Source organism: Anser cygnoides, chromosome 3, assembly GCF_040182565.1.
Source record: "Anser cygnoides isolate HZ-2024a breed goose chromosome 3, Taihu_goose_T2T_genome, whole genome shotgun sequence".
NCBI classification, from domain to species: Eukaryota; Metazoa; Chordata; class Aves; order Anseriformes; family Anatidae; genus Anser; species Anser cygnoides.
This window is the reverse complement of record NC_089875.1, coordinates 107,355,721-107,373,333: the sequence shown is the minus strand read 5'-3', so window position 1 is coordinate 107,373,333 and position 17,613 is coordinate 107,355,721. Positions and strand designations below refer to the sequence as shown.

The window sequence follows — 17,613 nt, the reverse complement described above, 5'->3', positions numbered from 1 at the left end:
TCACCCACTAAATCATGTCCCTAAGCACAACGTCCAACTTTTCCTTGAATACCCCAGGGACGGAGACGCCACCACCTCCCTGGGCAACCCCTTCCAGTGCCTGACTGCTCTTTCTGAAATGACTCCTAATTTCCAACCTAAACCTCCCCTGGTACAACTTAAGTGTTGAATATTGCCTGCAGGTAGAGCTAGATGAATTTCTACTTTTACACACAAGCTTGCGGCTTGCAGAGAACATTTTGTTGAATCTGCTTTTTGCAGCAAAGCCACTTGGGCTCCCCATTCGGGGACTGGACTAGATGATCTTTCAAGGTCCCTTCCAATCCCTAATATTCTCTGATTCGTGAGATTTAGCCTCACCGCGAGGCTCTACAAAGGGGACAAAAGCTGCTGCCTTAGAGCCTCGCGTGGGCTCTAACCCATGCCAAGACCCACGCCCACTCTCCCAGCTCTGTAAAGGAGAGGCTGCCCCACCACAGGGCGCTGAGCGGACATTTCCCCTCAGCCCAGCCTCGCCTCCCCCCCTCACCCCAGCTCCTCCCGACGCGGCCTCCCCCTATTGGCTGCGCCGAGTGCGCCCGCGCCCGCTCCGCCAATGAGCGGCGGCCACGGCGGGGACAGGCGCGGGGGGGCGGGGCTTGCCGTGAGGAGTGGCGGCGGCGGAGGGAGCAGGGGGCAGCCATGGGGGCGCGCGCCGCGGGCCGCCTCTGGTGGGGTAGGAGCCGCGCGCCGGGGGCGGGCGGGAAGGCGCTGAGGGGAGTGGGGGGGGGGGCCGCCATTTTGTGCGCCCCCCGCCGCCATTTCGGGGAGCCCCCGGCCGCCATTTCGGGGGCCCCGGGCGGTCTGAGGGGGGCTCCGGCCGCCATTACGGGGGCTCCAGGTGGTGGTGGGAGTCCGGGGAGGGGTTGGGGGCGTGATAGGAGCCCAGGCAGCAGCAAAAAAAAAAGAGTGTTTTAATTATTTTATTCTACTTTTAAAAGCCACTCTCGTTTCCAGTAACTTTTTTTTTTTTTTTTTGTGCGTGTAAGCGTGTTATCTTATTTTTGGATTTTTTATTTCTAACTTGCCTGGTTGGCCTGAGTTGGGATACGGTGCCATAAGGACAGTAGAAAATTAATACATGGAAGCCACAGGGGGGAGTCGCAGGGGAGCTGCTCTTCCTCTCCCACTCCCTCTGTTGCTGGGCTGGATAAATCGCTAAATCCTCTCAGTGGTCCCCACTGCAGCCCTACATGCAAGAGCTGAAGGTAATGCTGAGCGGGTGAGGAGAGGCTCTTGCTCCACTAGAGTGAATTTGGGCCTCAGGAGGTGTGGGTGTCCTAAGGAGGGAGTTTGCAAAGACACCCCCCAGCAAAAGCTTTCCTGCCCAGCTCCTCTGGCTTGGAACTTGGCTTTTCAATGGGAACGAGTAATAGCACTGTGGAGCCGCCTTCATTGGTTTCACAATGCTCCTGGCTGTGTAGTTTGCTTACGTTAGAGAGCAACTTCTGAAATTAGATTTTCTGAGGCTAGTTGTCCCCGTAAGAACCAAGCAGTCAGAGGTTTGCATTTTCCTGGCTTAAAGGGTTGTAGGAAAATAATACTTTTACTTTCTAAAGATGAATTAAACCGTGCATGTTTCACAATAGAATGGGAAATTACATTGTTGGTTCATGAGTCATAGTTAAAATAAAAATCAAAACACAGTGGTATGCGACTAGGTAAATTTCACCATGCTCTATCTTCTGTAAGTTCTCTTTGGGGTATTTTTTGCATGAGGTAGAACTTCTCTATTTGAAGTGCCTGGGAACTGACAGAAATGGCTGGGTGAGCTCTGTTCGGTCTCTGAGTGTATTCTGCCATGGATCTCTTGGGTGATGACAAAATATGCTGGGTTAAATTTAATCATCTCTTTCCATTGTGGGAAGAGCTTCTGTTGAGAATGGCTGTGGCATTCAAGTAGCATTATTGCATCCTTGTTTTCTTATTCTGCCCCAGCGGCAGTTGTTACTGTAGGTCACCGTAACATGCTGTGACAGCCACATACTGCCCTAGAAGCCGCTTGATCTGTGCTGATGAAGTGCTGCTTGTGTGTGGGCAAACTGAAGGGACAGAGCCAATCTAACATGGAAATCCGGTGGTGGAAACCAGCTGGGATCACCCTAATAGAGGGCTAGAAGATCCTGTTGGGGGGGGCGTGGATCACTCAATAAGGTGCTGGTTTGCAGTGGGGTGATTCAGTCCTGACCTCTGGCTGAGCAACCTGAAAGATGTTTTTTCTTTCTGCTTCCCTCATCTGCAGACATGTAATGAAACTGTCTTTTCTCGAGCAGGACTGTTAAAGCGTAGGTGATGCTGTGCAGTCTGCGTGCCATGTGCTGCAGAGCTTTGCAGCGCTGAACCATATCTTCCTCACACGTTCAGTCTTGCAGAGAGACAAGGTGCAGCTCGCCATGCGAGTTATTAACCACTTGCAAACTAGCCAACTATTTTTTCATTAGTTCCGACTTCAGTGTCTGAGCTTTTACTCCCCTGAGACTTTGGTGGATTAAGAAAATCTTCTGCTTTATGGACTTTGTTACAAAGATGCTTGTCTTTCAGAAAGTCAGGTCTTAATCCTCTGACAAGGTAGAAGGAAGGATTGTGAAGCTTTACATGGAAAGTCTCAAGTAATAATAAGATAGAGAAGTGACCAGAAGCAAGAAATGTTTTAACAGAAACCTATATCCTTGTGCCTTTTCAATAGCTTGTTTTTTAAGAGTGCTGAAAGTGTTTGAGCTGTTAACCAGAGAGATTTAGCTGTTGCTCTCCAGCCTATTGCTAGAGAGACAAATCAATGCTAGATTAGGATCCTTGTGAGCAAGAGTGAAGGTAGATGCACTACCAGTGTATCAGGGTCTGTCCTAAAATCAGTGTAACTGCACTAACTCCTGCATTAAGTGGTCCTATGAAAGATGTGTTTGGTAGCGCAGTCCACTGAGTGCCTGTTGTGCAAGAGATGTAGGCAGTTGGCTTAGGAGGTCCTGTGAGAAAACTGAGAAGGAATTCTAGCTGATCTTGGGTGTCCACGTGGAAGTCCTGCCTGTCTGGAACCAGCAGAAGTTAGGGTTGCAGCTTTGACCGAATGTTCTCTAGACATCCTCAGCTTAGCAGGAGTCCACCTTGCTGTAGGCACAGAGAATGTATTACATGATCCTATTTAACTGGGGGCGGGAGGGGAGACTGCATATGTTGCCTTAATTTCTGTTTCGTCTGGTGAAGCTGGAGTTCCTCACCCTTTTTTTTTTTTTTTTCTGCTGACGTGAAAGCTTGCTTAGGGGAGGGGAGATGATTTAGCCATGGAAACAGGAGTGCCATAAATGGTCTGTGGGAATGCTGATTGCTTTGCTTTTTGTTCTAGGCACAGTGAGCTGCACGTTATTCCTGGCAGTTAACGGCCTATATTCGGCCAGTGATGATGTGATAGAGCTAACACCAACCAACTTCAACAAGGAGGTCATTCAGAGTGACAGCTTGTGGCTCGTTGAGTTCTACGCCCCATGGTGAGAATTACAGCTGTGTACTTGCTCTTATCTTGGAGGAGCACTGCAGGAATCTGGTGCTGATCAGGGTTTCTTTCATTCATTGGCAGTCCAAGTATCAACTTGGTGGCGTCATGACTAGAAAATAGTTGTAGTTGGGGTTCCTTTTTCAAATGTCTTCACTAGAGAAAAAGGGAGGAATTAGTCTCAAATTGGCAAACAGGGTGTAATGATGAAACTTCATGTGCCATTTTACCACCTCAAGTTAAAAGGCCCCTTACTTATTTCTGTCTTAACCTCAATCTAATGTGAAGCACAGAGCTGAATTCACACTTAAAATTTCTGTTGAAAAACAGTGCCTTTGTGCATCTTAATTTACTGTCCCTTTCTCCCATCCTGCTCGTGTCCAGAGCACAAAGTCTCTTCGTCCTGCGTATAAATTCTGATCATGCATATTCCATCTTTGCATGGCTCCTCTGCACTGTTGCTGTCCAAAGCTTCCAGGCCCTGAAGAAAGGGGGCTTTCATTGCACCCCCTGACAGCCTCCGTACAGAGAGGTTTAGGTGAAGGCCGACCTGCTGCCTCTTCCTAGTGCTGTTGCAGCTTGCCGGGCCAAACAGTAGGACTAAAGTGTACAGTAGGTATCAGCAAATGGCTACCTCCTTTTTCCTACAGACCTAGGATGCCACGATTATACACTGGCTGCCAGTCAGCTGTTGGGCTTCTCCTACAGACCCCTCCAGGAGGTGGTGCACCAAAAATCCTTGCTAGTTAAGGAGTTACCTCTGGAATAAATCTTTCAGTCCTCATCACTGATCTGTTTCAGCTTGCATCAGATGGGATTGTGTGTAAATCTGGATTTTGGTGCTCACATTTACATATGTGTTTGGAAAGCCAAGTAGCTTGTAAGGGGGGTTGTGTGTATTTGTATATATGTATGTATCTATATAATATATATATGGAGGTGTGTTGTTTTTTTTGAAGTTGTCTGAGCAATAATGTGATGTGGCATAACCTCTTCCCCTCTTCATGGGTAGAAATCCTTTGGTTTGCAAACCGAACAAGGCTGCTTTCTGCTTCATGAAATAGTTATGCAATCAGAATGAATATTACTGTTCTGGTTTTTTTTTTTTCCTTCTGAAAGGTGTGGTCACTGTCAAAGACTAACCCCTGAGTGGAAGAAAGCTGCAACAGCATTAAAAGTAAGTTTTAACTTTTCACAAATGCGTTTGTCGCAGAGGACTAAGGAGAATTTGTCTGTCGTCTGGCTTGGACACATGGAGGCAGAATGGAAATGCCCCGAATCATAGCACTTTAATTATACTTGTCCAGCTGCAGAAGTGGCACATAAAAGGTGGCACACAGGCACTTAAAAGTTCACTTTTTCTAAAAAGCCATTCAGTTGTAGAGGAAGCAAGTCGATTTTGTCCCAGCAAGTTTCCATTACTGTTTTCCAGGTCTGCTTTTAACAGCATCACAAGACTTTAGAATCCAGCCATCTCCCAAAATAGCGCGTTTATCTTTTCTTCCTTGCTGTCCTGTCCCCTGCTATTGAAATACAGGAACAGCGTGAACTGAGTATTTGAACACAGCTTTGTAAGCTGTCGGTGATGAGTATTTCTTTCATTATGGAAAACTTAGTCATTCAGTGATCTGATGAGCTCTTTCCTACATAAAATATATATTCCTTTTTTTAAGAGGAAAAAAAAAACTTTAAAACTCAAGATAAGGAAAGAAATGAGCATACGAGGTGTTCCCTAGTTTAATGTTTTTGGGTTACAGCATCTTTCAGTGACTATTTTCTTAGCTTCCTAATAACTGTCTCCAGCATGTGCAGAGTATAAACTGTATTAAATGACTATAGAAGGCTTGTCTTAATTTTTGTTTTTACTTCATAGGGTGTAGTGAAAGTAGGTGCAGTAGATGCAGATAAACATCAGTCCTTGGGTGGACAGTACGGCGTCAGAGGGTTTCCAACTATCAAGATATTTGGAGCCAACAAAAACAAAGCGGAAGATTATCAGGGTAAATGTGATCCTCTTTCATCTGCTGCACACCTAAAAACATCCCTGAATACAGTAATTATGTTAGTGCTGTCTTGCGTTGTAGTTCCTCCCTGTCTAGTGCTTTTAGTAATGGGGAGAGACAGGTGTGTGGGATTTGTTGGCTGAGTTGTGCATGTTTTAGTTCAGGCTGCGTGTCCCATCAGCAGTTCTTAGTTGATGGAGGTTGATGGGCAGCTCCAGAAAATTGCTGCTTTCCCATGGTTTAGTGGAAGCTTGCAACAGTCACCGCCTCCATCAGATAAGGTGGATGTTTGAAAAGCAGAGTGAGAGTGAATCCTGCTGCTTGTGTTTCGAGTCAACAATGTCCCACCACTGGTTCTGTATCACTCACAGCCCAGTCTTGCTTATACTAAAGAATTCCTAGGGAGAGAATGTGTTCCTTAAATTTACAATTCAGTCAGTGGCTGGCCTTTAGACTGGCTTTTTGGTGTTCTAATCATTCATTTTGCTGTGTTGCAGGTGGCAGGACAAGTGAAGCCATTGTTGATGCTGCCCTAAGTGCTCTTCGGTCCCTGGTGAAAGACCGTCTCAGCGGCAGAAGTGGAGGATATAGTTCTGGGAGACAGGTATTTGAGAAAACGTGTGGTTTTGCTTTGAACTGGAGGCTGTCCAGTGCAGGAGGCTGGGGTTGTGCCCCCTGTTCTGTGTTCACGGCATAGTTGTGAAGGGACCTTTGGACGTTGTGTAGTCCAGCCTCCTGCTCAATGCAGCATCAGCTAGAGCAGGTTGCTCAGGGCAGTGTCAAGGCCTGTTTCGAGTATTTCCAAGGACAGGGACTCCGCAGAGACTGCGCCCCCTGGGCAACCTGTGCTAGTGTTTGACCACCCACACAATAGAAACATTTTTGCATACTCTTAAATGGACTTCTTGTATTTCAACTTAGGCCCTTACTTTTTGCCTTTACACTGGGCATTGCAGAGAAGAGTCTGGCTTTGTCTTTGCTCCCTCCCACTCAGTTATTTATATACACAGGCAAGGCCTTCACTGAGCCTTCTCTCTTTCGGGCTTAACAATCCCAGCTCTCTCAGCCTCGTATGTCAGATGCATGAAGCCCTTAATCAGTTTTGACCCCGGCTGGACTCGCTCCAGTGTGTGTGCATGCCCTTCTTATACTGGGGAGCCCAGCACTACAGATGTTCCTCACCAGTGCTGAGTAGAAGGGAGGATGACATCCCCACCCTGACCTTCTGGCAACTCTGCCTAATGCAGCCCAGGAGGTTGTTGAGCTTCTTTGCCGCAGAAGTGCTCAAGTTCAGCTTGTTCTCCACTAGGACCCTGAGGAAAACCTGCTTTCCAGCTAGCCTGTGCCCACACGTGATGGTGGGGGTGGGTTGTTCTTCCACAGGTGTTTCTCCCTTTGTTGTACCTTGAGGTTGTCCACTTCTGCTGACTGAGGTAGCACCAAGTGGCAGCGCACCCATCTGGTGCGTCAGCCCTTCCTCCCAGCTTGGTGTCATCAGCAAATTCGCTGAGGGTGCACTCCATTCCGCTGTCCAGGTCACTAATGAAGATGTGGGACAGTGTGGTCCTAGCGTTGGCCCCTGTTGTGTAGCAGTGGTGAATAACGATGCTTTGGGCTGGTGATTGCAGTCCTTTGAACGCAGCAGTTCAGCCTGTTTGCAGTGCAGCTCACTGTCTGCTTATTAAACCTACGCTTTTATCGGTTCCTGAAGGAGGATATTGGGGGAAACTGTGTCAGAAGAAGCCTTATGAAGTCAAGACAGGGGACATCCACTGCTCTGCCCTTATCAAGAAAGGATTAAGAGAGATTAAGGTGGTGTTGGAGCCTGCTTGGCATTGGGGCCACTGTTTGCCTGGTCCAAGTCTAAGCTAGGTGGATGAGTGATTTTTTTGCTTGTTCTTAAATTTGGTAATGTTCTGCTGTAGTCATCTTGCTGGATTTCTCCCTGAAGGTAAATTGAAACACTCCTAACTCATCCTACAGTTTCTAAATAGTGGAGTAAGTCTTTTGACATCCTCAAGTTGGCCAGATAAAAGGCTTGGGTGGACTGCACCTTGTGGTGTGTATCCCACTGGCATCTTCTGTACAGAAAGCAGGGCACAGAGGTGGCCCAGGTGGGCTGTGGAGGGCCGCTTGTTCTTGGACTGATCTGGGCGTGAAGAACTGGGGAAGCGTTCCCACATGTTCCTGTTGTCAGTTTGACCCAAATGCTGTTTTTAAGAGAAGGTTTTCTTGCTGTTTCTTGAAAGTGCCATGGGAATAGGCTGCATATATTTGTTGTCAGTTCTAAAATGGAAAAGTTGTATGACCTAACACTGCCTGTTTTGTATCTAACTCAAATAAAGAGCGTCTGGTACAGCGTGAGGTGGGAGAGCTTGTGTGGGAACCCATTTTGGTTGCTTCTTATGTGAGGGTCTGTTTGTTTCTTACAGAGCCGAGAGAGTGGAGGTGGAGACAAGAAGGACGTGATTGAGCTGACTGACGACAGCTTTGATAAGAACGTCATAAACAGTGACGATGTGTGGATGGTGGAGTTTTATGCCCCGTGGTGTGGGCACTGCAAAAAGTAAATGAGATTTTTTTGTTTGTTTTGACAATTTGGTTCCTGTGAGTGCTTATTTTTGTGCAATATGCTTAATCCCCTGAAAGGGATCTTAGAAAAACACACTTCTGATATACCTATAAGGTGTTTTTCACCAAAAATGTGTGGGCTTCTCCAGCATAGGGCACCTTCGGTGCTGTTCTGGCTGCTCTCTCCCTTAGCAGTAAACTCCCAGTTACCAGTGGGAATAAGATTCAGAAGTTTATTAACCTCTTCACTCCCTCAGATGCAGGATTTGAGTCTAACTTTTAATAATCCAGCTGGCTCTTACTCTGCAGGTTTCTCTTTTCCCTCTGTGTGATGTACGCTCCATACTGTTGGTATGAGGTATACTTTTGCTAACTCTGAGAGGACTTAGAGCACTGATAATCTTTTGTTTCTCAGTCTGGAGCCAGAATGGGCAGCTGCTGCCACTGAGGTGAAAGAACAAACCAAGGGGAAAGTAAAGCTGGCTGCGGTAGATGCAACAGTCAATCAGATGCTGGCGAGCCGGTATGGGGTGAGTGTGCCTTGCCATGGTTATAATTTCTTTTCCGTCCCTAGTAAGTCAGATTTCCCTTCGATCTTACTGAACTGATTGTAGCCTGGCACCACTCAGATGTTTTGTTCTAAAAATGTTAAGTGACACATACAATTTTTACACAACTCATTCGTTCCTGAACGTCAGTAGCAATATAAAAGGGGTGAGAGGAAAAGAATAAACCCGTTGGTTGCTGATGAAAAAGGCTGTTCACTTTCATAGCATCCTGAATAGCCTTATCACTGTAGTGAGAGGTCTCTCCTTTCACACTTGTATGTTGTCTGGGTGTCTCCAGAACACACATGGGTGGCTTTGAGCCGTTTATCAGGGATCACTCCACCAATGCTACCCAGATCAGTTTGCTGTGTGCCCGAAGCAAACTGGTAGTCTTGATTTTTAATATAGTGCGAGGGAACTTAGTGTGCTGCTTAGTTTCCAAGTAAGTGCATGTGGCTGGCAATCAGCAAGAGCACTGAACAAATTGTATTGGAAGTGTAGCAGGAGGGAGCTTAAGGTTTTTTTCTTTTTTTAGTTCTGTGTTTTTGATTTTTCCACATAGGCACAGTGCTGTTTTGCCAGAGACTTAAGTGGGGGAAACTAATGTCTAACAGATATGAAATTATGTCTAATAGATACGAAGGGTTATGGTAGTCCTCCTGTAATTAACCTGCAGTGCTTGGTACTTCTGAAGGGAGATGGAAAGCTTTGCTGCTTCATCAGTCCTAAAACTTGAAAGGGTGTTTCAGCTTGTAAATAAGTAGGAAGCTACAAAATTGTTAAAGTTCAGTTGTAACATGTTGTGAGACTTGACTCATCTACATATTAAATCTCTTCTTAATTTGGAATACATCAGTGTAACAGATGTCTTCCACCACAGATGACCAGATGTACTGAGTTGATGACTTAAACTTGTCTTGCAGATTCGTGGATTTCCCACAATTAAAATCTTCCAGAAAGGAGAAGACCCTGTTGATTATGATGGTGGGAGAACCAGATCTGATATCGTTGCTCGTGCTCTGGATCTGTTTTCTGATAACGCACCGCCGCCTGAGCTCTTGGAGGTACCTCTACATCATTTTTTTTCAAATTGCTTTTCCATTATATCCTTTGTAGCATTTTTATAGGACTATGTTGACTGTAAATAAAGCCAAAGTATGCTGCTTTTGTACCATTTTGAGGCAGAAATAGTCGAGGATAACAATTCTGACCACTTTGCTTTCTGTTTTTAATTCTCACTGTGAATCTGCTGTTCCCTAAAATATTTGGAATTGGTACAGTGAAGGCACTGACAGCACTCGTGCCAGTATGTCTGAGCCCTCCCTTGGGGAACGAAGGAAAAGTTGAGTATAGAACAAGATGGTAGGGTTTTAGCATCTGTATGCTCTCCATTAGGAGTTGCATGAAGATTGACCCAACTTGTGGTCCAAAAGATTCTACGCTCAGTATGGTGATTTCTGGTTTTGGCTTGATGGGGGTAGAATTGAAATGGTGATCGAGATCAGTTGTCTGCAGAGTGGGGCATGTGCACCTCTGTGGGTGTGCAAAGACATTGAGGTATGGGAAGAAAAACTCTTTGTACAATTAATGAAATAAATAAAAATATATATGTTCTTAAATAGTGATTATTTCACCCTTATCCCATCCATTTTAAATCTCTACTGTGTTTATTTTATTATATGCATAAGGTATTAGTAGAATAACAGATATGTTACTTGTATACGTATATTGGGGCTGTGTGCTGAAAACATTTTTTACTGATAGGGTGCAGAGTCAAAGTTTGGTGACCACTGATCTACATAAATGGATTGATTCCTTTGTTTTTTAAGGTGGTAGATCAAACAGAAGTGGTATTGCTCCATCAGATGTCAGTTAAATTTCCTTGTATTTAGCAAATGGTGCTCCCTGCTGGCTCTCCTTATGCTAACAACAGTGTGAATGGGAACTGCAGGCACAGGCATATGTCTGGGTGTGCAGTCTGCGGTGATTTGCGAAGAGCCCAGCGGTTTGTTTTACACAAGCCCTGGTTCAAGGGCACTGATTCGGAGCTAGAAGTGGCATCTTACTGTGCTCCCTCCAAGCCTTGTTTGATACTGCTTAATTTGCTTCAAGTCCTAACAGAAAGCTTTGTGAACTCTTTGTAATTAGTCGTACCTTGGGGGACGAGTGAAGTAGGTGGGGCTTGCAAGCTTTTGTGTTGTTTCATGTGCTTATTACCTGGTAGGATGGAGTCAGTGGGTTGCTGGAGGGAAGTGCGGACACAGCTGGGTAATCAAAAGTCTTTCATTGACTTTGTCTTTCTTCTAGATAACTAGTGAGGATGTTCTGAAGACCACCTGTGATGCTCATCAGCTGTGCATCATTTCTGTCCTGCCTCATATTCTTGACACAGGTAAACATACAAGCGAGCAGTCTTCTATACGAACTTGTCCATTAAAGCATGTAGAAATGTTTTTTAATTTTTAATTCTGTCTGACAAACAGGAGCTTCAGGGAGGAATTCTTACCTGGACGTCATGTTAAAAATGGCTGAAAAATACAAAAAGAAGATGTGGGGGTGAGTGGCATTGTGGCTTCATCTTTTTGGAAAAGATGCGGGCATTTTTAGAGGTAATCTTGTATGGTAGTGATTTATCTGCAGAGAGTTGTTCCTTGTTCTGGATCCGCTATCCTGGTATTTCACTAACTGTGCTGGGGCTGGAGGTGGCTTGTGGCTCTAGAATAAACGGCTGTATTTTTCTTGTCTTCATGCATCTCTCAAGCCCTGCGTTTACAAGAGATATCCAAGCATTATGAGATCAGATTAAGCATGTTTTGCTCTTATCATGAATGCTACAGTATTTTAGGGCAATATTTTGGACTGATGGCTAAGTTTGTCAATGTGACTGGCATTCTCGAAAACTATTAGCAATTTTTTATGTTCCTGAAGGAGCAGGCCAAGCAGGTTCAACCTCTTTTTTCCTCCTCTCTAGAGTGCATGTTGACTTCTATGGGAAGTGAGAGTTGTTCTGACACTGACTGCTGTGAAAAAGGGGCAAAACGGCTTGAAAGCCTGGAGGAAAAATGCTGAGATGAGCTGGTTCCACAGGATCCTCAGCAGACTTGTTAAGCATTAGAGGAACTGAGACTTGACCAGTGGGAAAATAATACTGGGTGAAATGTTAGTCATCCAGTCTTCGGCCAGAAACCCTCTACAGTGGGACCTGGGCAGCACTTTGTCATGTTTGAGATCTGTGACTTGAGCCATTTTAAATGTTGCTTATTATAAGCTAGAGTGCAGCCATTTGTTCAGGCTGGCAGCGTTGTTCTTGCCTTAGAATGGCTTATGTGGCTGTTCCGATTGACCGGAAAAGTAGCTGTGAACGTGGGGCTAGACTAGAAGTGCTGCTGTTCAGGAGGGGCTTGCTTCTGTTGCATGGCTCAAATCTGGGACCCCGCTATTCCCTGCTGACTGGAGTAACAAACGGGGATGGGTTGGCACTGTTGAGGGCAGTTCAGAGCCCAGTGCAAACTCTGCAGGGTATGTGTGACTCTAAAACAATTGCAATACTTATTTTTAATTATCCATTATCTTACTTTTTTTCCTCAAGGTGGCTGTGGACAGAAGCAGGCGCTCAGTCAGATCTTGAGAGCTCTTTGGGGATTGGAGGCTTTGGATATCCAGCAATGGCAGCTATTAATGCTCGGAAAATGAAATTCGCCCTTCTGAAAGGATCGTTCAGTGAGCAAGGGATCAATGAGTTTCTCAGGTATTAAATCTTTATTTAAGTGAGTTAAATCTTTCAATATCTGGTGCTGTGACTCTCTGGACCAAAATCAGGCTGTCATGGATGAGATGATACTTGCACAGTTAAATATAAAAGGCATTCACTGGAGAAAGGAAATGATTTCAATGGGATTGCAATTACTAAAGCAGTCTACATTTGTGTAACGGACAGGTACCGTCAGGAAGTTGGCTGTTTGGAATTTCATGGTAGTTCTGCAAAGACTTTTGAAAATAGCTTGAAAACAGAAGTGAACTTTGATCTTGAAAAATTCTGTTTCTCTAGTAAGCTTAAGTAAATTGGGATGTGGTAATCAATGCTGTTTAATTCAAATGGTGTGATCTGATTAGTAGTTGGGAAGTTCCTGATTTGGGAATTGCTAGCAGTGTCATTCTGCAATGATATAAACGGATCTAAATCGGTGCTGTTGAGGTTCTTGAGGTTTTATCTATTGCTAGTCATCTTTCTGGTCCTGTGCTGTGTCTGATTTGTCACTGAAAATGCAGAAGGGTTAGCTCTTCACCTTTTTAATGGTTAAGCCTTTTGAGCAAGCATAAACCAACAAGTGCAAGATGGGGTGCTTCACAGCAGGAGCTGGTTTTGTAGCCCTTGTAGTCAGTAGAGGCTTAAGAGTCCACTTAAAAGAAACTTGATCTCGAGCTGTTCTAAGGTAGAGTTGAACCAGACTGTTCAGGTGGATGGACACTGGAGAAAATTCTTAAAATTAATTTTTACTTGTCTCATCTCAGGGAACTATCTGTTGGTCGTGGCTCAACAGCACCAGTGGGTGGCGGAGCTTTCCCTAAGATTTACACCGTTGAACCTTGGGATGGCAAAGATGGTGAGGTAAGAAATGCTCTCTCTGTAAAAGCGCTGATGCTTTGCAAGGTTCAGAAGTGACTGGGCAGAATAAGAACTAGTAGTGTGAAAATTCTTTAACAACTATAGCAAACCATTTTGGTGGTCTGGCGGCAGGATTTAGGTAATGGGAAAACAGACACCAGGTTGATTGTCTGACACAAACACGGCACTCCGGTCTGGCTGTTAGGATGCAATCTGAAAGTTCAGTTACTTGAGAGTGAAACATGTTCTACTACCCATGACGAGCAAGGAAGGCATGTATGCATGCAAGACGCAAACATTATGGAGATTTTGGTTCTGCGATGTGCTGACCTTAATACCAAAGTCTTAGTGTTGGAAAGCTCATAAGGTAAAGCCCCACGCAGTGACTGTGTGCTTATTTAAGGTTCAGCACTGCTGTAAAAATCAGTTACTACCATGCTTTGGTCAACTTCAATGGAATTAAAATATAGAATATGGTGGTAGTTCTGTTACATGGTCTATTTGTATTTGACTTTATCTGGAGTATATATAATTAGTAGAAAATATCTTTTTTCTAGTCTAAACTCTGATCAGTTATCCGTTGCTTAATACCACTGAGTTCTTAGGAATGAAAGATAACAGGAGGGAGCTTTACGTTTAGGATGAAGGGAGGATCTAAGTTAGTAATGTTTTGGTGTTGTGTGCTGACGCACACTTGCTCAGAATTCTTGCTTTTTCACGTTTTCGCAGCTTCCAGTTGAAGATGATATAGATCTCAGTGACATCGATCTGGATGACTGGGATAAAGATGAGCTGTGAGATCTTCAGGAGACTTCTTTTCTTGGGAAGAGTTTGCGCAGCAGTTTGCAACCTGGTTCACATTCAGATGGATATTCCAGTGGCCTTTTTATGGAGAAGTAGCACACGACACACTGTGCTACGTGATGCACTGCAGCAGTGAACTGTACGCAACTCAAGAAAACATTGCAGAAATTCTATGAATTGTCATAACCAGTAAACTTGATTGTATTCTGTGTAACAAATATTTTGAGGACAACGTGGATTTTTTTTTCTTTGAAACATCTTGGGGTTTATTTTGTTGATGGTGTGCTGTTCGAGTGTTACTGAAGGCTGTTAGTGTAACCAATTTTAAATGTGATTTTTTTTTCTTTTCCATTGAGGTGGAACCTGGTCAGCTTCTGTTTCAATTAAAGAATAAAACAATATTTTTGACACACAGTGTTAATCTTGTACAGAGTAACAGAGGTGCACATGGTAAAAGCTATCCTGTTTTGGATGACTCTTGAAAAATGACTGGCAGAAGAGAGCCTGGGGAATGAGGGAGTCCTAAACTTTACCTCCTTGCTGCGAAAGGTCTTGGCAGTTTGGCCTCAAGCTTGGTTAGAGAGACAATCTTAGTTTAAATGCTATTTAGTCTTCCTTTTCCTATTCTTTCTCAGGGGGTTTCTCTTTCTTTGTGCCAGACTTCATATGGTTGATAGTACAATGGAACTTGTGTTGCTGCTGCAGTGGGAGACACCATCCAGTAGAAAATGCTGCTGAACTGGGAGCTGGTACTCCTTTTTTTTTTTTTTTTTTTTCCCCAGGATCAGCAGTGAAATTAATCCCCATTTTAGGGCATGAGGTGCTAACAGTAAAAAACCAAGGTGCTGTCTCCAGCAGATTGGATCTGATACTTCTTCACTTCCCATCTGGCACTGTTTGGATTTGAAATAGCAATTTCCTTGCAAGAGGAAGCAGGATTGGGCATGGGTATAGTTATACTGCTGCTTTTTTTTAAATAAAGACACTATTACATTATATTGCTCTCCATGTCTTGTGTGTCAGTGTCTAGTAGGGTGACCCTCATGTGATCAGCTTGTTTGTAAGTACGGAATGAAGGAACTGAAAGTTCCCATCCTTTCAACGAAATAATTTAAAATGTGGATATTCATGATCTAGTGGTGTCTGTAAAGGATTGCCCTTAGTTCGTTCCTCTGAAAGTTGATGTAGTAACTGCTGGCAGCCAGTAATAACTTGACCACTGATGTGGGGCAGGAGCTGTGCTCCAACTCAGGTCGTCCCAGCAGATGAGCTCTCCTAATGACACATTCTAACTGAAGTGTCTTGGCAAAAACTAAAGCTGTGATTACTTGGGCCTGTAAGTCATACCACAATAAGGTTCAAAGCAATCCTGGTGAATCTTCTTAAGTACTTCTGTTAAATTAGAGAAAAAAGAAAACAAAAAAACTTGGGATCCTGCTTTGATGCTTTTTTTCCTGTTTTTTTTTTTTAGTTTTTGTTACAATACCAGGACTGTACATGCCTAATAGACCCATCAGCCACCACACATTTAAAACTGTTTTATTTCCGGTCCAGTAGAGACTCCATCTTTGTAACTTACCAACAAAATAATAAATACTACCATAGTACCTCCTGCCTCGGAAATATATTTCTGTAACACTATGAACAAAAGGTGTTTATACTGAAGTCGCTTAAATGTTATTGGAAATGTTAGGAAAATCTTATGTGGTTATCCTACAGCTTCTTTTAATTTGACTTTCAACAGCTAACGATTCTTTCATCATAACATTAGGGTCTTGAATAGGTTAAGCTTGAGTGATTTATTTTTTTTAACTGCAGTCAAGAAGACTGAGGTCAATCTTGAAATAGACATAAGGATAGTATTCTTGATTACTCAGTTGTAAACCGGGGATGTCCATGCCAGGCTGCAAAAGGAAACAACACGACTTTAGTACCAGTAAAGAAAGCGTTGCACTGTTCCAAGCTAACGTGGATTGCTTTTTGCTTTGCTTTCTTAGGTGGAGTGGAGACATACTTGCTGTGCTTAACACAGGGAATTCACGCAGAATCTGGTGTTTGCTTGGTATTTTTAGGCTGTCTAATGCCGTTAAGCGTTGAGAGGTCACACTCGGTTGCAACTTTATGAACGTGTACTGCAGCATTTCTGGGTGCTTCAGCTCTAAAACAACATACTTCTTTCCCCTTGGTTCATGCACTGGGAATCTTAGGCCTGCCTGGTCTTATGTAGTTTTAAGCTTTTGGTTTTAAGCCATTGGGTTTCCAATGGTTTATCCTAAATCCTTCGTGCACTCAAGATGTGGGGAGGGACAAAGCAAGTACTGCTGCCTGCGGAAGGCCCAGGTTGAGATGTTTAGTCAGTGACAGCCGTTGACAGGGCAGGGAGCTATCGTAGTCCTAGTGTTCGTTTTGAATTATTTTTGTTCCTTGTGTGAAAGCTTATAGAAGGCATGAAGCTTTTCACCTGAAGAAACTGCCATAACTGAGCAGACCTATTTCAGCCTGGTAGCTGTTAACGTTGGCTGCTCCAATGGAAACTGTACAATCTCTGTACATCTCCACGATAACCTGCCCCTGCCTGACGCCCCAATCCATTCTGTAGCCACCAGAGGCTACAGCTGTATCCAGGGATCCTGACTGAACTGCTACAGCACATGCAGTTGTAGCCTAAATACATACATCCATTATGCTTGCTGCTGCAACTTCGTCCAGGTGTTTGAAGACCACGTTTAGGACATCTCTCAGGCGCTTTACGGACTTCCTATTTGGCTGCAGCAACATTGCTTGGAAATTCACCGGGAGGCCGTACCTTGGGACACATCAACACACAGGGTCATTTCCCAGGAGGGGGCACAGCTTTCCACCCCCGCCTTCTGCCTCGGCAACTCGTGGTGCACCAGTAGCTAGCATCTGCAGCGCACAACCTCAGTGGTGCTGTGCTGCCTCCGTATCTGGAAGCATTTTCGTTTTGAAGCCATAAGGGAACTAAACGGTGTCCTGTTTTCCCTGTAAGTGACCCCAAAGAACCATATCAGCTTTGTATGTCACCCTTCTTGCAGTCATCTGTGTCATCTCCCGTGAGCTCCTGGAAATGTGTGCGAGGGATGTTCCCTCCCATGAAGGAACAGCTGCAGGAAGCGAGCTGCACGTTCTGACTTCTCCAGGACTCTGCCGGCACTGCACGCGTACCCACTTACCTCAGGACAGATTCAACAAAAACTCTCAAGGCTTTCACGTGAATCCAAGCCACGAATGCTTCACTGAAGTTCACTTTCAGCCAGCGCAGTAAAGGGCCCTGTGAGAACAGATGTAACGGTACCGTGATGCCCTTCACTACCTGAAGCTGCTCCATAGCTAACACCATCGAAACCACCATGGGCTGCTGAGTTAATTCTCAGGCAACCCATTATTGGCTCCCAGCTTATCAGAAACTCAAGTAACCTTGGGCAAAAGGCAAATTCTGTTATGTATCCTATGCCTTGGTTTTCAGTGCTAGATAGAGCTCACAGGAATCTGCTGGAACCATAAAGCCATTCCTGAGACCCTTACACACACACC

At 44.6% G+C, this 17,613-nt stretch overlaps 2 protein-coding genes across 4 annotated transcripts in view; one reads left to right on the top strand and one right to left on the bottom strand.

The window, feature by feature from the left end:
• The first annotated feature begins 564 nt into the window (after positions 1 to 564).
• On the top strand, positions 565 to 14,468 carry PDIA6 (protein disulfide isomerase family A member 6). Its single transcript, XM_066994932.1, has 13 exons — positions 565 to 715; positions 3,380 to 3,521; positions 4,646 to 4,703; positions 5,400 to 5,526; positions 6,027 to 6,133; positions 7,962 to 8,095; positions 8,516 to 8,630; positions 9,572 to 9,712; positions 10,956 to 11,040; positions 11,132 to 11,204; positions 12,238 to 12,396; positions 13,161 to 13,257; positions 13,984 to 14,468. Exons 1-13 carry the CDS (start codon positions 682 to 684, stop codon positions 14,050 to 14,052), a joined length of 1,341 nt encoding a protein of 446 aa, XP_066851033.1. The 5' UTR covers positions 565 to 681; the 3' UTR covers positions 14,053 to 14,468.
• Positions 14,078 to 17,613, bottom strand: part of ATP6V1C2 (ATPase H+ transporting V1 subunit C2) — a 27,166-nt gene continuing 23,630 nt past the window's right edge. For all 3 annotated transcript variants that reach the window (XM_013172626.3, XM_013172624.3, XM_048071325.2), the window contains 3 exons: positions 17,253 to 17,350; positions 16,735 to 16,864; positions 14,078 to 15,962 (listed from right to left, as the gene is read on the bottom strand). In XM_013172626.3, coding sequence (XP_013028080.1) covers positions 15,867 to 15,962; positions 16,735 to 16,864; positions 17,253 to 17,350 — 324 coding nt within the window. In that variant the 3' untranslated portion in view covers positions 14,078 to 15,866. The remainder of the gene's footprint in view (positions 15,963 to 16,734; positions 16,865 to 17,252; positions 17,351 to 17,613) is intronic.

Excerpts from the sequence above, each read along its gene's own strand:
- PDIA6 (XM_066994932.1), top strand. The coding sequence starts at position 682 with ATGGGGGCGCGCGCCGCGGGCCGCCTCTGGTGGG. Across the intron at positions 5,527-6,026 it reads CAAAGCGGAAGATTATCAGG|GTGGCAGGACAAGTGAAGCC; the intron begins GTAAATGTGATC and ends GCTGTGTTGCAG. Across the intron at positions 11,205-12,237 it reads TACAAAAAGAAGATGTGGGG|GTGGCTGTGGACAGAAGCAG; the intron begins GTGAGTGGCATT and ends TTTTTCCTCAAG.